Below are 18920 nucleotides of genomic sequence, written 5' to 3' on the forward strand. Positions count from 1 at the left end.
GCACCAACGTAATCAGACTTTCCAAATGTTGTTATACCGGTAGTGTGTTCCCGGGGCCCAAGATTCTCCGAGGAGAGTTGAAGCTGTTGACGAAAGTCTAGAGAGATCATTGGATCTCCTGACACTCTCCAGGCAAGAAGGTTCAATTTCCCTGTTTGAACAAGAGGGTGAATTAGACCGTCTATGTCGGTGAGAAGGTTGTTGAGAGAAGGAATTAGGAAAGGAAGGTCGTAAGACAGCTCCAGAGTAGTTGGGAACCAGGCTTGGGAAGGCCAAAAGGGAGTTATCAGGACGATGGAGGCATGTTGAAGTCTCACTTTCTGGAGGACCCTCTGGATCATGGCAAAGGGAGGGAAGGCATAAGCGTTGAGTCCCGCCCATGATTGAAGAAAGGCGTTGACTGCTAGAGCACCTGGATCGGGCATCCAGCTGTAATAAGCATCTAGTTGAAAAGTCAGTCTGCTCGCAAAAAGATCTATTTGGAAGGGACCCCAGAAATAGTTGAGGGATCTGAATATTAAGGTGTTGAGTTTCCAATCTGAATGATTCAAGAGGAATCTGGAATTCCAATCTGCAGAAAGGTTGGAATCTCCTGGAAGGTATTCTGCTCTTAAAGATATTTTGTGTTCTAGACAAAATATCCAAAGTTTTTTGGCTAAATTTTACAAGTCCTCTGACTTTGTTCCACCTAGGCGATTTATGTAAGCAACAGCAGAAATATTGTCCATTTTTAGAATTACTGATCTGCCTTGAAGAGAGTGTTTGAAGCTCATTAGAGCATAAAGACCCGCAGTCAGTTCTAGATAGTTTATATGGTGAGAAGACTCCTCTCGAGGCCAAATTCCACCAGTATTTTGATCTAGGAGACAGGCACCCCAGCCATGAAGGCTCGCATCTGATTCCAAAATAAAATCTGGTGTTGAACCAAAAATTGCTCTGCCAAGCATCCAAATTCTCCAACCACCAGGTTAGTTCTGAAATAGATTCTCGGTTCAGGGAAACACGGTCTCCGTACCAGAGACCTGATCTTAAAGCTTTTCCCTTTATCCTTTGAAGGGCTCGATAGTTTAGAGGGCTCGGAAAGATAGCTTGAATGGAGGATGAGAGAAGACCTAGGAGTCTGGCTAGTTCTCTTAAGGAAAGATTTTGATGTTTGAGGACATGTCTTATCTCTTTTTTGATTTTGGAAATCTTCGGAGGAAGAAGGAGAAGCCAATTGGTGGTGTCTACAGTGAAACCTAGGAATTCCATGGATTTTGAGGGGGACAGTATTGACTTTTCTTTGTTTACAATAAATCCTAGGTTTTCTAAAAGATCCATAACAGTTTTGAGATCTTGAAGAATTTGAGTATAATCTTGAGACATAATAAGGATATTGTCTAGGTAAATAATCATACGAATACCCTTCTCTCTTAGAGATGAGGCGACTGTCCTCATTATTTTGGTGAAACACCAAGGGGCTGATGAGAGACCGAAGGGGAGAGCTTGGAATTGATAAAGACGGTTCTTCCAAATAAATTGTAGGAAGGGTTGATCTTCCTTGGCCATAGGGATGGTAAAATAGGCGTCTTTAAGATCTAGTTTGACCAACCAGTCTCCTTCCAACAAAAGATCTCTTAGAAGATGGATACCTTCCATCTTGAAATGTCTGTAAACAAGGTACTTGTTGAGTTCTCTGAGATTTATAACGGGTCTCCAACCTTTGTCCTTCTTTTCTACGAGAAAGAGTGTATTTATGAACCTCAGAAATTCCATGGGGACTTCTGTGATTGGTCCTTTCTGGAGCATTGAAGAGATCTCCTCTTCTATGATCTTCTCTTGATCGGGAGAGAGAGACATTACTTTTGGAAAAGAAACCTGAATCGGTGTATCTATGAAGTCTATTGTAAAACCGGTAACGGTGTTCAGAACCCATGGATCTTGAGTGATAAGTTTCCAGTTCTCTAGAAAGAATTTTAGTCTGCCTCCAACTTTCGTGGGAGGGGAAAAAGAAGTCAAAGCACTTACTTTGTGGGTTGTTGTCGGTAGGTCCTCCTCTTGGTCTGGAACCTCTTGACCGAAAGCCTCTTCCTCTTGGAGGGTAAAATTGAGATTGGTAGGAGGATTGGTAACTGCCTCTAGTGTCAAAGCCTCTGGATCTACCGTAGGGCCTTCGATTAAAACGTCCGAAAGATTGGCCCCTTCTTCCGGCCCTGCCAAAAAGGTTATTAGTGTTGGGGTTGAAGACTTTCTTCATATTCTGGTGAGCTCTATCTAGGGCAGTAAAGGTTGATACATATCTACCTAGCGTTTTGATTAGGTCTTCCCCAAAAAGTAGCCCTTTAGGATTGAGGGAGGGTTCTTTGTCAGCCAAGTCGCTCAACTTTGGGCTAATTTTAGTAAGGACGACTCTTCTTCTTTCGGAATTAAGGCCAGCATTTGCGTTTCCTAAAAGGACTAGTGCCCTTTGACTCCAACCACGTATGAGGTTAGTATCCAAGGTGGAGCCATTGATGTGACTGTCTTCAGCTGCATCTATAATTTTAGAGAGGGGGCCTAAGATGTCTAGAACTCGGTCTTGGCAGATTTTGAGGGATCTCTCCATGCCCTTCCTGGGATCTCTGCCGAGTTTGAAGAGGTATTTTATCAACTCAGGGTCGAGATTGGGTGTTTGGCAGACTTTGCCTTCAATAGAAGGTCTTGAGCATTCCATTCGTAAGAGGTTGCGAGTATTTCTCTCGAGGATTCCTGATCCACTTGGTGATGAATTGGCTAACGTGTTCCAAAGGAGTCCAATCGTAGCTTCTAGGATGTTTAATATTGAGGGGAGAAAACATTTCTTGACCAAGAGGGTCTAAGATACTATCCTTTGAGGAGGAGGGTAGGTTATCATCAATGGATTCGAAATCCTGATCATCCTCATCTAAATCAAGGATGTATTCGTCAGGAAAATCCGAGATAGTATCGTTATAATCATCGTGAATAAGGTTATTAAAATCATCATGGCTGATGGAATCATCATTTCGAGCACTAGGATAGGTTGTGCCGCTGAGGACACCTTTAAGATTTGTGCCGCGGTGGACACCTTTATATGTTGTGCCGCGGTGGACACCTTGATAAGTTGTGCCGCTAGGGACACCCGAGGTACTAGGACCTGCAATAGTGCTCTTAGGGGTAGGGTCAATATTTTTAATTTTTTTAGTTTTTTTACCCCTTAAATTAGAGAGGTCATTGTCGAGTCCCTCTTGGAATTCATCTTCCTCTTCTGGAGAAAGGGATCTCTTGGATGCCATGACTTGGGAAAGTGTAGAGAACATGCAAGATCGCATTTCTCTATGGATAAGAGATTTAAATGCCTCATTGTCAATATTAGGGAGAGAGACATTGTCTTGGTCTGAGTCAGAATCAGACATTGTGGAGAGGCAAAAGGTATAGTATAAAATAATTAATTCTCTCCTATTCTTCTCCCTTTTTTTGTATTTTTTATTAGGTAAACAGAGGGATTAAATAAGTATATTTCCCCTTTTTTTTTTTTTTTTTTTGAAATCTGGATTATATTATGGCAAAAGGGCTGGTACTCGTTCAATTCAGGATCGTTTCCAGCTCAGATAATCCTAAAATATGGTCGGAGCGAAGATCTACATGGAAAGCAGCTGATCGCGTCGGAAAAACTGTCACTTTCCCGACCGAGATCAGCTGGTTGCCTAGGAGCGCTCATTGTGAGCGCGCGGTTAGAGGAAAGAGGTAGGCGGGCATAGCACGCAGCGCGTGATTCGCCAAGGTCCGTTCCTCTAATGGGAACGGTAAAACGGGACGGACATGAAGGGAAAGGCAGCCGGGATCGGAAAGTAACCGGCACTGCTATCCCAAGGGAAGGGAGGGATGGGGAGCAAAGCGAGGAATAAGGGTGAGCCGACCTCCGTAAATTGGAGGTCGGGGGTTGAACAGGCCGGGGAAGGGAAAGGAAGCCTTCCGGGAGGCCTGAAAGGAGAAATCTGTGGCAGCAAATTAAGTAAGTACACAGTTTTACATCGTTTTACATCAATGACATAATGGAAAGGCAACAGTGTGAGGGTAAAACCTACCGTAAAAACCTACCGTAATAAGCCTAACACCTAGAGGGTAAATACATGTCATGTCAAGTGCAAGTACACAATAGTAAACACAGGTTAAGAATCATATATAACATGTCAAAGGTTAACATTATTAGAAACAAAATTGGAAGAGCAAGAGAAAGTATGACTTATCTGATTGGAGCCGCATTTAAAAGAGGCTGATAGCCTGGTGCTTTCTAGAATTGTTTTGTTGGTACGGTTCCATTGGAACTTTTGCTTTATGACATATGCGGCTGTTTGGAGTTGCATTAAAAGTTATATGCATAATGCTAGCCTCCGGTCTTGTAATGAAATTTATTTACTTGCAGCCTTATGACTGAAGGACCCATTGACATATCTCCTCGAATTGTACCCCCCCCCCCCTGGCCTCTTTATACTCAGACGATAGGAATCACCTTTATGGTAAAACATTTAAAAAGATGATAACATGTCAAGGGTATTGAGTTTGCTGTGCCCTGTCAGTGACCTGGCCAAAGAGGGCATGATTGAACTGAAGAGTCATAAATTCAAAGCTGTTCCGAATAAGGCCTCCAAAATATGTTGGGCCCAGGGCCCCCTGAATCCTTAAAATGTCCCTGCCCAGGCAGACCTCAGTCACCCTTGCCCCCTTCCTGGCGGGGGACAGCAGCAGGGGAGCAGCGGCCCAGCAGAGGTAACATACCTCCCTCGCATCAGTCATCTATTTGCATTTTCCTGCTTTTTTATCAGACACGGACATGCCAATATCCCCTTACAGTACCTGGGTGCACCGTGAAGACATCTGCGGCTCCGAGGGGGTGCTGTCTGTGAGCAGCACAGCCTTCCGAGCCACCCGCTGCTGCAATGTGCATGTTATAAAATGCTCCGTTTCTCTTTTTTATTGATAGGAAAGGCATTAAATATACGGCAGAATAATATGGAATGCTGCGATAATTAATGTAATAATGGTTTTAAGTTTACATTTCTTGCATACACATAAAAGTACCGCATGTCAGTAGAATCTATAGCTTCAAACACAACAATTGCATTTCTATTGGTGGCAAATGGTGAATACTTTGCTTTGACCTCCGATCTCGGTGTTTTATAACGTCACCTGCGAAGCCCCTGTACCCCTCCTTGGGCTCGGTCTGCTCACATTTCCGCCAAAGAGATTTTAGAAGTTTTAATGGCATCGTTATTGAAGACCCCTTTGTGCACGCGTAACACGGCTGGCGCTAATTTGAAAAGAGTCACGTGGCAGATGAATTCGTTATGTGCAGGTGCTCAGACCCCTTGAGACCCGGCCCACTTAAAGCCCTGGTTATGTGCAAAATGAAGGGGGAAAAAAGCTATCTGCTGATGTCCGCAATTAAGGCTAAGGCGACATGGAGTTGAAGGCGCAAACATGCGCACCATTAGACGGATCGGCAGTCCCAAACGCAGTAGGAAGAATTTCTAACATCCATAGTTAAAAACTCCTCGAAGGCAATATTAATTCAAACATTATAGCCTTCAACAAAATATTTAAGTTTTGGAATCTAGCTTTAATCTACCAATGAGAAAAATGGGGGGAAAAACAAAGTTATGAAAAAGGTCCAACCCATCCTAGCAACTTAGAAAGGGCATTTAACAAATATCAAGGAAAATGGAGCTCTAACTTAGTTAACGAGTATGTAGAGCACCCTTACTCTAGCAGCAGTGTGACAATCAGGCTTCTCGTGGGGGAGTGTGTTTAAAATAAAATTTTAAAAAACTTACCGGGTCCGTGCAGCCTCTGCTCCGGGGTCACGTTGGCGCCTGGCAATCCCAGCCAATGCGCCAGGATTAATTGAGGACACGGTTACGCTCCGCCCGCCTGCCCATTAGGAGACCGAGGTTTGAGCCTTTGCTCAACCCTCGCTCTCCTAATGGGCATGCGCCAGACTAACCAGACACAAGTGCGCATGAGTGGGCATGGCCAAAAATGTGCCAACCTTCCCCACTCATGCGCACTTGTGCTGCTGCCTGCCCCTGACAATGCCTGTCAGTCAACATGACACCAGACTGCCCACCCCCTTTAGACTCTGAAGGGGGTGGGCGGTCCCCCATCTTGGTAAAATTCCACCGGAAGCTCATCTCCACCCAGTGTTTTTCTCCTGGACTTGTTCCAGATCGCTTCCTCATTGAAGCAAGTTTTGAGTTAGTCGATGTCAGGAGCTGATGGGATTTTGAGGTAGAATTGCTCGATCATTATTGGTAACTATTGATCCATGAGTATGATGATGATCTATTTATAAAGCACACAATACCCTAAGGTGTCTAGGTGTCTAGGCGCTAGCCATGAAGCAGACGGTTTTGGCTCAAGTAGGTCAGGCTTTATGCTTAAACAGCCATGTATCTGGACCCTTTCTAAATTTTAGCAGCTATGTCAATTTTATTAGTGATGTTGGTAAAGAGTTCCACAATTTGATTGTTATATTGGTGAAACTCTTACCACCCACCTGGCCCTTGTAATTCTCGGGACAACAAGATTCCCAAGCTCAGATGATCTGAGGGATCTTACTGGGATGTAGGGTTTAAAATGATTAGCCAGTTGCATTGGCCCTAGATTGTTCAGTGATTTGAATGCAATGCAGAGAGATTTGAACTGGATCAAAAAATTCGCTAGCATTCGCGCCAAGAATTTTCAATTCTATTAAGGACACGGAGGCGAGGATTATTCTTCTCAATCTTTACTGCAAAAACACAGCAGCCAATGAAAATGCTTATTTTCTTATACAAGCAGTATAAACAACTACATTGCCCATTATGCACATATCTTAGCCACGCCTCCATAGTCCATAAGAACCCTCTGCGTGGTTCCATCATCCTCTTTCTTTGCAGGGAACGCAAGTCCAAATGTTAACATGAATAACTTCACAATCTCCTCCAACATGGAAGAATAACCAGTCCTCAGGCATAAGCTCTTGATATCCATCTTCTTCTATTCAGACTTCTTGTCTGATCCTGAAATAAAGGAAATGAGACAACCGTAACCACTGTATAAGCCAATAAATCATATCAGTGAACATGGGCGGGTAGGCTTGTTACTGCTAACAAAGCCGGGAGGGATAATCCTCGGCTCCTACGCATATTATCTTGAATGTTAGAACCCAACATGTATGATTTTGACGCCATAGCGCCTCTTACAGAAAAAGCACCAAACATTTGAATGCCAATACCAGCCTCTTGCATTATAAATCGAAGCCATCTGGCAATGGTGGCAGCTCTCACTGGTTTAAATGGTTTCTGCAGTGCAATCAACAGCTGAAAACATCATTGAGGCCTCAAAGCCTTTGTACAGTCCTCATACGTCTTTAAACATTGTACCACACATCATTTTTCATTTTCTGGGAAAGCATTATAATCAACATGTCGAGACAATGTTTTAGTACGTCCAGTAATAGTGAAAGAAACCCCTTCAGGGGTAAATACTCTACCTGTAACGTTGAGTGCTCTCACATCCGATGAACGTCTGCACGATGACAGGCAAAGCAACATAGCCAGCTTGGTTGATAGCTGTTTCCTAGATAGTAGCGTATTACAAGGTCAACAGTTAAACAAAGATATGACTAAAGAAACGTCCCACAGACCCGAGTACTTGGGTTTAGGTGGGTTAGCAACCCTAATTCCTTTAAGCAGCTTGCATACCACTGGGTGCATACCCATGGGTTTGCCATCCACCCGTGTATGCCCTGCCGAAATGCCAGATCGAAAATTATTTACCGATCGATAGGCCAGACCATCCGCCGCCTTGTCTGACAAGAAATTCAACACGTGGGGTAAGTCTGCCCCCACGGGATCCAAATGTCGTTCCAAGCACCAATCCACCCAGTTCTTCCAGGCTGAGGAATACTGTTTCCTGGTGGAAGGTGCCCAGGCTTGTCTGATAAAGTCAGAAGCCCTGTCCGAAACGCCTGGCAATTGCCACTGTTCCCTGAAAGCCTCCATGCCATCAGCGTGAGTCGTCCTTCCAAAATCATGGGGTGCCGCTCCTGAAGAGGGTCCAGCAACAACAACTCCGAGTCTGGGAGCAACCTGGGAAGGTCGCAACTCCACTGTAACAACTTCAGAAACCACGGCTGAGACGTCCACCACGGCGTCACCAGGACTATCTCTGCCCGTTGCCTGATCACCTGTGTCATCACTCTGGGAATCAGCAAGAAGGGGGGAAATGCATATTGGATCGCGCCCGACCAATCCTGTAGAAAGGCGTCGGTCGCCAGTGCCATCGGATCCGGCCTCCAGCTGAAAAACGGAGGGATCTGGCACGTGGGTCTGGAAGCGAAGAGGTCCGTCTGGAAGGGACACCAAATCGCCTGGAGCCACTGATAGACTCTGGGAAGCAACTTCCAGTTGCTGTAGTCCCTGAGGTGTCTGGAGTTCCAATACGCCACCTGATTGGATTGGCCTGGGATGTATTTTGCCATCACTGAAATCTGATGAGTGAGGCAGTAGTGCCAAAAGTCCTTGGCTATTTCTACAAGAAGAGACGACCTTGTGCCGCCCAACTTGTTGATATACCTCACCGCGGACACATTGTCCATGCGGAGGAGTATGCAACAAGAGGTCTGCCTCGGGGACAGTGTCCGAATTGCAAAGGATCCTGCAAGCAGTTCTAAGCACTTTATATGCAAGGATAACTCTTGTGGAGACCATCTGCCGCCTGTGGAGATGTCTCCCCAGCGTGCGCCCCAGCCCCAACGGCTGACGTCGGACTCGATAACCACCTCCGGTTGGGAGCCGAAGATTGCTCTGCCGTTCCAGGCATCTACGTGACCTAGCCACCACTGTAATTCGGTCTTGACTTCCTGTGACAGCGGGATGGTGTCCGCATAGGACATTCCTTTCTGAAGGTGCCTGATCTTCAAGCGCTGAAGAGCCCTGTAATGAAGAGGGCCCGGGAATATTGCCTGAATCAACGAGGCCAAAATCCCTACTACCCTGGCAATGGCCCTGAGTGTGACGGTTTGACTGTTCAACAACGCCAGGATTTCTTTCTTGAGATCTCTCAACTTCGCTTTGGGAAGGCACAGTTGAGCCGACCGTGAATCGATCGTGAAACCGAGGAAATCTTTAAATTATGTCGGAACAATTACCGACTTCTTCGGGAGGATGACAAACCCTAAGCTCTGACGCAGCGTTGTCGTGAGACTGAGATGCTGCAGGAGTGTGGCCTGACTTTGCCCCATGATCAGGATGTCGTATAAATAGATTATGAGTCAAAACCCTCTCTCCCTTAGATGGGCAACCACTGGTTTCATCACCTTGGTGAAACACCAAGGAGCTCTGGAGAGCCTGAAAGGAAGAGCCAAATACTCGTACCACCGGCCGTTCCACCTGAACTGGAGGAACCTGCGGTGTGGCGGCAAGATACGGTTGGAGAGGTAGGCGTCCATGAGGTCCAGCCTGACCAACCAATCCCCTTCCTGCAATAGATCCGCTAGAAGATGGATGCCTTCCATCTTGAAGTGATTGTAAGTAAGAAACTGATTGAATTCCTTGAGGTTCAAAACAAGCCTGTTCCCACCCCCTTTCTTCTGCACAATGAAAATGTTGCTGCAGAAGCCGTGAGGCCCTTCGTTGCACGGTGCTATCGCGTGCTTCTGCAGCAGTCCTGCAATCTCCTCGTCTATAAAATTGCGATCTTGTAGGGAAAAATGGAGACCTGTGGGGAGATTTGGACTGCAATGGGGGAGAGTAAAACTCCAACTGAAACCCCTGAACGGTTTGCAACACCCAAGCGTCCTGAGCCAATTCCTGCCACTGTCTCAGACAGTGACGGGTACGACCCCCTACTACTCTCACCTGCGGATTGCTGGGTCTTGAAGTTCGCCCTGTTGTTGTCGGCTTCTAAACGCCCTCTGTTAAACCTTCTGCGGGAAGGGTAGAAGGTACCTCCACGTGTGGAGTCCCAATCTCCTCTTCCCTGACCAAAGTCGCCTCGCTGGGAACCTTGCTGAAATCCTCGGCCTAACGAGCGGCCCCCGCTTCGTCCGGCCCGATTAAAAACACCCTGCTGGAAGACTCTCTTTATTCTAGTTTGTGCTTTATCGAGGGAAGTAAACGTGCCCACGTACTTTAAGACGTCTTTTACAAAGCGCTCTCCGAAGAACTGTCCACCTGCTAAAGGTCCCGGCTTGGCGTCCGCCAGCTCAGTGAGGTTGCTGCAGTGTCCATCCTTATTAACAATGACTTGCGTCTCTCTGACGAGATCGCACAGTTGGCGTTACCACTGAGGCATATAGCTCGTTGGGTCCAACCCGCAAGAATATCCGGGTCTATCGGAGCAGCGCTCTCCTTAGCCGCTAGTGCGATCTCCAAAATTTTAGCCAAAAGACCCACAACGTCCAACATCTTATCCTGGCATCCCCGCCAAGCGCGATCAATGCTACGTTTGGGGTCTTTGGAGAACTTCTTTAAAAATGTGAGGAGGCTCGCATCAATTTCGGGCGTCTCCGCCACCTTGTCCGGCAAATCCGGTCTTGGGCATTCTGATTTGAGACGATTGCGCACCTCTCTGGAAAAGCCTTTCCTCAGATTCTCATGGAGGTAGTCAGAAACCGGGGGAGCGGGATGTATGATCTCGGAAGGGTTGAATGTGAATGGGGTGTTTGAAGCTTCCGCCGTTGACTGGAGCGTAGCCTTTGCCTTTTTTGGGGGAGGAGGACCCTCCGATGTGTCGGTGTCGGTGTCAGTGTTGGTGGTGGTTGTATCCGTGTCAGTATGGTCCTTCACCTTGGCCTTGTCCTTACCCTCCGCAGAGGAATGGTCTGCTGCGCCACTGGCGGGCAATGCTGATAGAGCCTGGGCATGCGGCCATTGCTTGGGGTTAACCATGCCTACACCAGAAGAAGAAGCTTCTGACTTTCTTTTCTGTGGCCGTTTGTCATAGCCATGTCTTCTGGCGAAACCCTCAAGCTGCTTTCTAATCTGTTGCAGGGCCGCCGCTAGGGCTTGCTGCACGGTCTGCGGAACCGTGGTCTCCATTGCCCTATTAACAGATGACTGGACAGAGGCATCCAAAGCTTCCACGAGGTTGTCCTCTAAGACAGCTTCCTGTTGTCCCTCATACACCTCCTCCTCATCAGTGTACTCCTCTGGGTATTGAACCCAGTCTTCCATAGCCAAAGGTGGAGGGAAGCAAGTGAGTGTATAATAGTAGTTTAATTGCTGAAACAGCCTTATCACTGCCATCAGGAGGGGTAATGGGGGGGCAGCCCACTAGCACACAAAGATCATACACTGTATTCCTGAAACCCCGTCAGCAAAGCTGTACTCAAGAAGGTCAAAGACCTGGCCAATGCAAAATACCTAGAGCGTATGCACACTTTGAATGGCAAGTATTTTCCAACCTGAAAACAGGCAATCTCGAGCACAGCGGCGAAACCGACCCAAAATGCGTGGTTGAAATGCTGGGGAGATTCGCGCCGAGTTGCGCCGCCCAAATCGCGCTCAAAAGTAGCCCAATTCAAGCCAATTTTAGCGCGTTTAGGCGCACACGTCGGCCGAGAGCCACCCGGCCCGTACGGCGTCACAAGGGCGATGAGGGAAGCCCAGGCGCCTGCGCGTGAAGCGCGCGATCGCGGGGAAGCAACCACCGGGAGATAAATAGAGGCTCAATGTGCGGGGAACGGCACCGCTTTGCTCGGCCAAGGGCCATGATAGAACGCGACAGTAGCGTCGCGGAATCGGAGACAGGCACAAGATTTACAAAGACACCAAATCGTCTGCACCGCGCGCCCAAACGGAGCGCTAGCACCTAAAGTACACAATTCCCTCCAGGACACCCGTGAGTACAATAACACAACTATTAAAGCAATCCGATTAGGAACTTTATCAGTAACAGTCAAAACATGAATAAGAAAGCAGTGTATGGGAACAAGAAGAGTGCACTTATCTCTTGCTGTGAGCAGCAAAGAAAGAGGATGATGGGACCACCCAGAGGGTTCTTATGGACTATGGAGGCGTGGCTAAGATATGTGCATCATGGGCAATGTCGTTGTTTATACTGTTTGTATAAGAAAATAAGCATTTTCATTGGCTGCTGTGTTTTTGCAGTAAAGATTGAGAAGCATAATCTGAAGCCTCCGGTCCTGTAATAGAATCCGTTTTGGTACCAGCAGCCAGTGGCGATGAACTAGGGCTTTGGTCACAGAGGTATATTTAGAGATTCCTAAAATTACTCCTAGCTGCAACTTTCCCATCTCGACCAGCAAAAAATGGCAAAGTCCTGCCCTGGAGGGGTCCCGCCACCTGGTCTTGGCGAGACTCCGGTACTTTGCAAGTTTGTGACGTGCAGGAATCTACATGGACCCTTTTGCAAGCATTTGTGGAGATATGTGAATGATGATATAATACTCACATATTTAGCTTCCCAACATCCCCTGCCATCCATAATGTCTTTGCACCCTATAACCTCATGTAGACCAGGGGGAAGCTTTCTCAAATGGACCTTTGGCACAGTTTTGTATTTCTACTGTTAATCACTGGTTGTCTACTCACTCGGTTCACTTGCAACTGCAGTTATTTTCTTCACCCCTCACCTCTCCCTTCTGTCCATCTTCTTTCCTTTCTTCGCACCTTAGGTGTGATCTTTGTCTTTGTATTGACTTTTTCCCTTCACATTTCATCTATTGCCTGAAAACTGTGTTTTTCTTCTATAGTCTTTGGAATATCTTATTACTTTTCATAGTTCTTCCAGCATAATCCCTGTCAACTTTTATCCTTATTCGGCGCTTCTTCCTTACTTTTGTTCTGATTATGCACATGGGTACTTTGACATAATATAAATAGTGCAATAAGCGGCTGAAGAGCATTCTAATATAACCTATGACACTTTGTGGTGAACAAGGAGACAGTGTCTCACTCTTTCAGTTAGCAGATGCTAAATCGACCTGAACTCTTGATAATCTGTGGCTAAAACTATAATAGGAATAAACGTATATATATTCTTTAGTTCTAACTTGGTTTTACATGCATATGCCTATGCCTCCACTTCGCTTGTACCTAAAAAAAGGCTCACTTCTGAAAATATATCCTCACGTTCATACATCCTGTATCAAGCACTTAAACAATAAAACCACCCCTAATACAGTGTAAAACATTCTATAGTTTATTGAACTGTTTCACAGGGAACTCTAGGATAAAATAGGTCAAAGACTCTTATTGACATGTTTTTTTTCAAACTCTTCATGTATAATATAATTACAATACGCATGCATATTTCCCTTTTTTAGGTTGACCCTACGAGACAGCGCAAGCTGTCTGATTGGAAAAGACTTATTGTCAGCTACCAACACCTTACCTTTGGTTGGCTTTATTGCCTCTCGTTTGCTTGCTTCCTATTTGATGGCTTTCCTTTTCCGTTTTGTGTTTGTGCTTCCTCTGGAGCATCACCTCTTTCTGCTGCTCACTTTTCGAGAATACATTTTTCTTATTGCGTAAGAACTCCATGGTAGTGCATGTGTTTTCAAGCTGTCTCCCTGGTATGCTTCTCTCGCACCCCGAGCTTCATGTTGTTCTCTCTCGTCCTTGTGGTCTTTTCCCCCCCACCCTCTGTGTTGCTCTTTCTCGTCTGGGTGCTTCTCTCTCTCTCCAGCCCTCGTGTTGCTCTACTCTGTGTACTACTCCTTTTGCTATGTAAAGTAACAGGAGCCCCCTGGTGCGAATAGCAATCCTGGGTCAGGGTAGAGAATATATGTAAACAAAAATTCCCAGGCATGCACAAACGTAACTAGCAAGTACACATGTAGATAGAGTTATCTACAACAACATTCGACAACTGCTTTCTCCAATAAAATTGGTTTTAATTTCTTTCAAATATTCATAAATAATTCATATGATTGATGGTTTTTTTCTTTTTTTAAAATGTTTACTGAAATTTTAATCTTGACATATCATGTATAGATACAATGAAGTTTGCACTGACTCTGAACATTGTAATGCATTTTTATCAATCATATGAATTATTTATGAATATTTGAAAGAAATTAAAACCAATTTTATTGGAGAAAGCAGTTGTCGAATGTTGTTGTAGATAACTCTGTCTACATGTGTACTTGCTAGTTACGTTTGTGCATGCCTGGGAATTTTTGTTTACATATATACTACTCCTTTTGCCTCATTGTGTTCTGACCCTCATTCGCATCACCCCACCTCCTTTTTGCTCCCACCCTTATGTGCTTCTTTTCCCTTCATCTCCTGCTCCTCAGTTTCCCCCTCTCCATTTTTGCAGCTGCAGTACAGCATGAACAAAAGTCATTGGCAGAGCCAGTAGGTCTCCACCTGCTGTGACCTATTGGCTTTGCAAATGCTTGTGTAAAGCTTTGACCGCTCCTGGGCATACCTGGTTTGGGTATGTTTTAAATTAGAACCCCTTTTCTCAAAGTACTGTTGTAGTGGTCAGTAAATGCCCTGCCATTCAATGCACTACTAAATATTAACATTCATCAAATAAAATAAGGATCTCTCACTCCATCTGTTTGCATGTATTCCATTTTGAAATTCTTTGAATACGTCCCTGTGAATGAAGTTTCTTTTTGCATGCAAGTTTTCTATGAGAATCATCAGCCCCTTGCCTACCCACTCTATCTGACAGGACTCACAAAAATAGGAAATGTAGCTAGCCTGTAAACCTCAATCTGAGGAAGAGAAATGAGTTCCCTAAAGCACGGTGAATGGTCAGAAGACCCCTGACAGCCCTTTAAATTAAGAGCTAATGAGGCGTGACATATGTCAAGACATCTTCTATGACAACGGATCCATGTTTTGGCTCGCACTCCTTATCTCTTCAACTCCTGACTCCTTAAGCATTCTCCTTCACCCCAGCAGCAGCCCTAACATTCCAATGAAGATCTCTGTTATACCTGCTGCTCAGCCAATGTGACTGTGTTGATGGAAAGTTGGTGCTTGAGGTGGCATTTAAATGTTGGTGAGTGAGAGAGTCAGTTGGTTGATAGGCTGAACAGCAGGAAGGCTGCTCCTGGAGGGGTTTCTCTACATTGTAACATCTATCCTGAATAAACCTACCTGATGAATTTACATGGATCTGGACGTGTTTTCTTTCACTATGTATTTTGGCGACGATTTTGAAAAGACCTACGTGTGCAACTAGACTGAGAAAGGAAACTATCCGAACTGAAACTTATTTGAAACAAAGCTGAGGAATCTACTGAGAGAAGAAAATGGATCTAGACGTGCTTTCTTTCACTACAATCTCACCAGGGTCTTCTGCTCTGGGTGGCACTGGACCATTCTGCTCAACGAAACACATTGAAAATCCTGTACAGATAATCACTTTAAATCCCAGTAAAACATACCCCAATCAGTATATAGTGGTATTTAGGTAGTGCGAACCTTGCTTGAGGCAACAAAGCACTGTGTGGCGCCAATGGCATAACAATTAGAAACCGAAAATGTTTCCCAGGTGGAGGAGGATGCTGAGGTCTGAGAGGCTGTTGAAATGTAGAGTTCCTTGAATAGGTGTGCCATCCGCTTTTTCCAGAATTGAAGGAGGGTTGGGGCAGTTATTATGGAAATTGTGATGCTCCAAGTAATGGATGCATAAACACAGAAGGCCTGTTTTTTTCTCTAGCCTGCCGATATCCTGGATACTGTTGTGTACTGTTGTTTTGAGAACCACATGAGTTGCTGAGGTTGTCAGCCTGTATGCAAAACAATTTTTTATTTAAACTCTGCTTAAACTAAATGACACTTGGTGCACTGTGCTGGACCCCAGTGCCCCCCCCACCTACTCATTTGTATGCAAGCATTTGGTTTGTCAGCTCCATTGCTGAAACATCAATACGTCCATCTGTCTTCTGTTAAACCTTAATTTTCCAACTTGTATCTCTTCCCTCCTGATTTTCTTGTGCTGGCTTCTGTGACTGGCCTTTCTGTCTCCTGGGGTGAACTTTTGGGAAAACACCCTCAATTCACCCCGAGGGGACAGAAAGACTGATGCACCTGTTCTGGGATGACAGCAGAGCGCAATGCCTGGGTGAGCTGCCCCGTACCTTTTTTCAACTGGGGGTGGGGATTTTTCCGTAATTAGGCCCAACAAAAGATTGTGTACTGCCCCACACTCTTTTTTTGGCCTATATTTCTGTAAATGGGAAACAAAACAAAAAAAAGAAATGTGGGGCAGCTCTCCATGGCATCTCGCCTTGTTGCACCCCAGAACAGGTGCCTCCGCCCCCACACACACAGGGTGGATTGAGGGTGTTTATCAAAAATCTGCCCCAGGGAGTATGAAAGGACACAAGACACTAGGGGAAATATTTTACCAAAAATAAAAAATGGAGTGAGGCGGCTCATTCAAACATCGTGTTGTGCTCCCACCTCAGAACATGAGCATCAGTCTTTCTGTGGGGGTGGATTGAGGGGGTTTATCCAAAATATGCCCTTGGGGGACGGAGAGGACACTAGACCCCGAGGATAAATAAGCCCAAAAAAAGGGCGTAGGAGTCCCATTGACACTGGTTTGATGGTCATGGGCACTAGGCCAAGCCACAGAAGTGGGATAGCGGTTTTATCCGGACAAGGGAAGGAATGCTGGGTGGTAGGAATGTTGTGGATTCCTGTAGTTTCTGGAATGTTAGATCACAGAAATACAAGAAAAATGTGCGGTGTTAGTCAAAGTTTGATATTTGCACGGCATTGCGGGTAAGAAAATGTGAGGTAAACCACCCTTGGACTCCTCTTGGTGTCTGGTTTGCAGGAATGCCTGGGGTTGGTAGTTTTCCTGGTGGCCACCCAGCCTGGTACCAAATACGTCAGCTGCCCCTGTTGACAAATCAGGAAATGTTGATGGCCTCAGGTTGCGTTTTGGGCCCTTTCTTCTTGCGGGCACTAGGCACAGCCACACAAGTGTGGTACCAATTTTATCAAGAGATTTGGGGGATTGGTGGGTGGTAGGAAGTTTGTGGCTTCCTCTAGATTCCAGAAGTTTTCCCCACATGAGTGTGAGGAAAATGTGTGTTTTAGCCAATGCTTGAGGTTTGGAAGGTCTTCTGGGTTAGAGACACACAAGTCAGGCAACCTTGGACTTCGCCACGTGTCTAGAGAATTCTAAAAAGGTTCCAGATGACACCTCCCTGTTCCCTTGTGAGCCCCAATACGATCCGGACTGTATAAAGCTTTTCTTTGCCTGACTCCCTCCCCCTCACATTTCCCACAGTGTAGATCTAAACAATCTGAACAGGTCCACTGAGGGAGAACTGGTTTATAGAATTCTGTACAGACCAGTATTAGTTCTGACAGGCCCATCTATGACTTCACATATGATATGAGCTCATCTTGTCTTGTAGTTGGAATTTGCCTGTTGTTTCATTAACAACCCAAACCTTACTGTCCTTTTATGTATATTGATTTTTAGAAAGGCAAAAGAAAGACCAGAGAACAGTCTGAGAACATCAGCCGAAGAAACTCCTCAGGACAAGAATCCGCAATTAAACACCACAATGGAGACCTGGTTGAAGCAGTTACTCTATATGAGGTTGTCAGCATGGGCAAGAGAGCGATACAGGTGCGTTAAGTACAAGTAAACCACATTCTTCTATTCATCACAAGCTTATTGTATTCTGTTTCTTACTAAAACCTACAAAACATCAAGCTGACGTTTTAATTTTTTCAACAGACCTATGTTTTACACTGTTCATTAAATGATTGTTGTATTGACCAGCGATTTCTAAAATCCAGAACTGTATTTTCATTAACATTTTACAAATATGACATATAAAGATTTGTACGTATGTAAAATATATTAGGTATGGGGACCTCTAGTCTGAAGATCTGATTATAGACATGGCAGGGCTGATATGGTAGGTAGTGTTTTTCAGGAAAGCCACGAAAAAGGAAATTGTGATGGAGAGAAGTAGTAGTGTAACACAATTTGGCGAATGGATGATTTAAAACGTCATCAAAGCTAGCTACATCATAAATAATCCAAGCCTCCGACTGAGCTAGGACCCCCTAAAGATTTGGGCTGCTGAGGCCAGTGTTATGCCCGTGGGTGAAGGTGCTCTTTCCTTGGCGAATGGTGGTGGGTTGGTATTCTGCATTGGGGAGCAGATGTGGTTGAGTGAGTGTAGAAGATTTGTAGCTGTGAGATGTACCACGCCTCCCCAGAGGTGCTTAAGAACATATTTGAGTTTCAGTAAACAATGTTCAACTCGAATGGAGTGGGGGTTAGCATTTTGATGGTACACCACAGCACAGGAAAGTGCTGGATTTAAAATGAAGCGAAAGAGGAGGTAGAAATACAGCGATAATTAAAATTATGCACCATTGAACCAGATGGGCTCTAATGGGACACTTGGTTACTCAGAATCACCTGAACGGTTTTCTCTTGGATGTGGACTATTGGCAACAAAGTTTAAATGGCCCCTATTTTATTTTCATGTGCAGGATAAAATACTTGAATCTGTGTTAAAATCTAGAAAGCCATAGCAGCCTCTCCACTGCACAGATTATGTTGCAACCACGATATGACCTCGAAAAAATACAATATTTTTTACAATGGTTCTGCACGATTACCTCTTTATTTCCGATGGAATGCTCTCTTGCGCTTCCCTCTATCGGAAATAGTCGACTTAACACATTTTGTTGTGTATGGTTAGCTGACAAACTCTTTTCAAACCCCCTTGTTCCCCCCCCCCCTCCCCTCTCTCTCTCTCTCTCTCTCTCTCTCTCTCACAACCGCTAATTCATCCCCCACTTTATTTCCCACAGTGCACTTACTTTTTATCTTAGGATAATTAAATGGGTAGTGCATGTTTTTTTTTTGAGTTACTGTTATTACACAGTAGGCCATTGAATGGTGGCATCTGATGATCACCACCTCCCAAG

General features: G+C 45.2%; 1 protein-coding gene across 1 annotated transcript in view; it reads left to right on the top strand.

Annotated features, from left to right (window-relative positions):
• LOC147697138 (cohesin subunit SA-2-like) overlaps nucleotides 1-18920 on the top strand; it is a 741253-nt gene that overhangs the window by 75356 nt on the left and 646977 nt on the right. The window contains exon 3 of the mRNA XM_086934206.1: nucleotides 17449-17598. Within this exon, the coding sequence (XP_086790332.1) occupies nucleotides 17449-17598 (150 nt within the window). The remainder of the gene's footprint in view (nucleotides 1-17448; nucleotides 17599-18920) is intronic.

Source organism: Lissotriton vulgaris, chromosome 8 (assembly GCF_964263255.1).
Source record: "Lissotriton vulgaris chromosome 8, aLisVul1.2, whole genome shotgun sequence".
NCBI classification, from domain to species: domain Eukaryota; kingdom Metazoa; phylum Chordata; class Amphibia; order Caudata; family Salamandridae; genus Lissotriton; species Lissotriton vulgaris.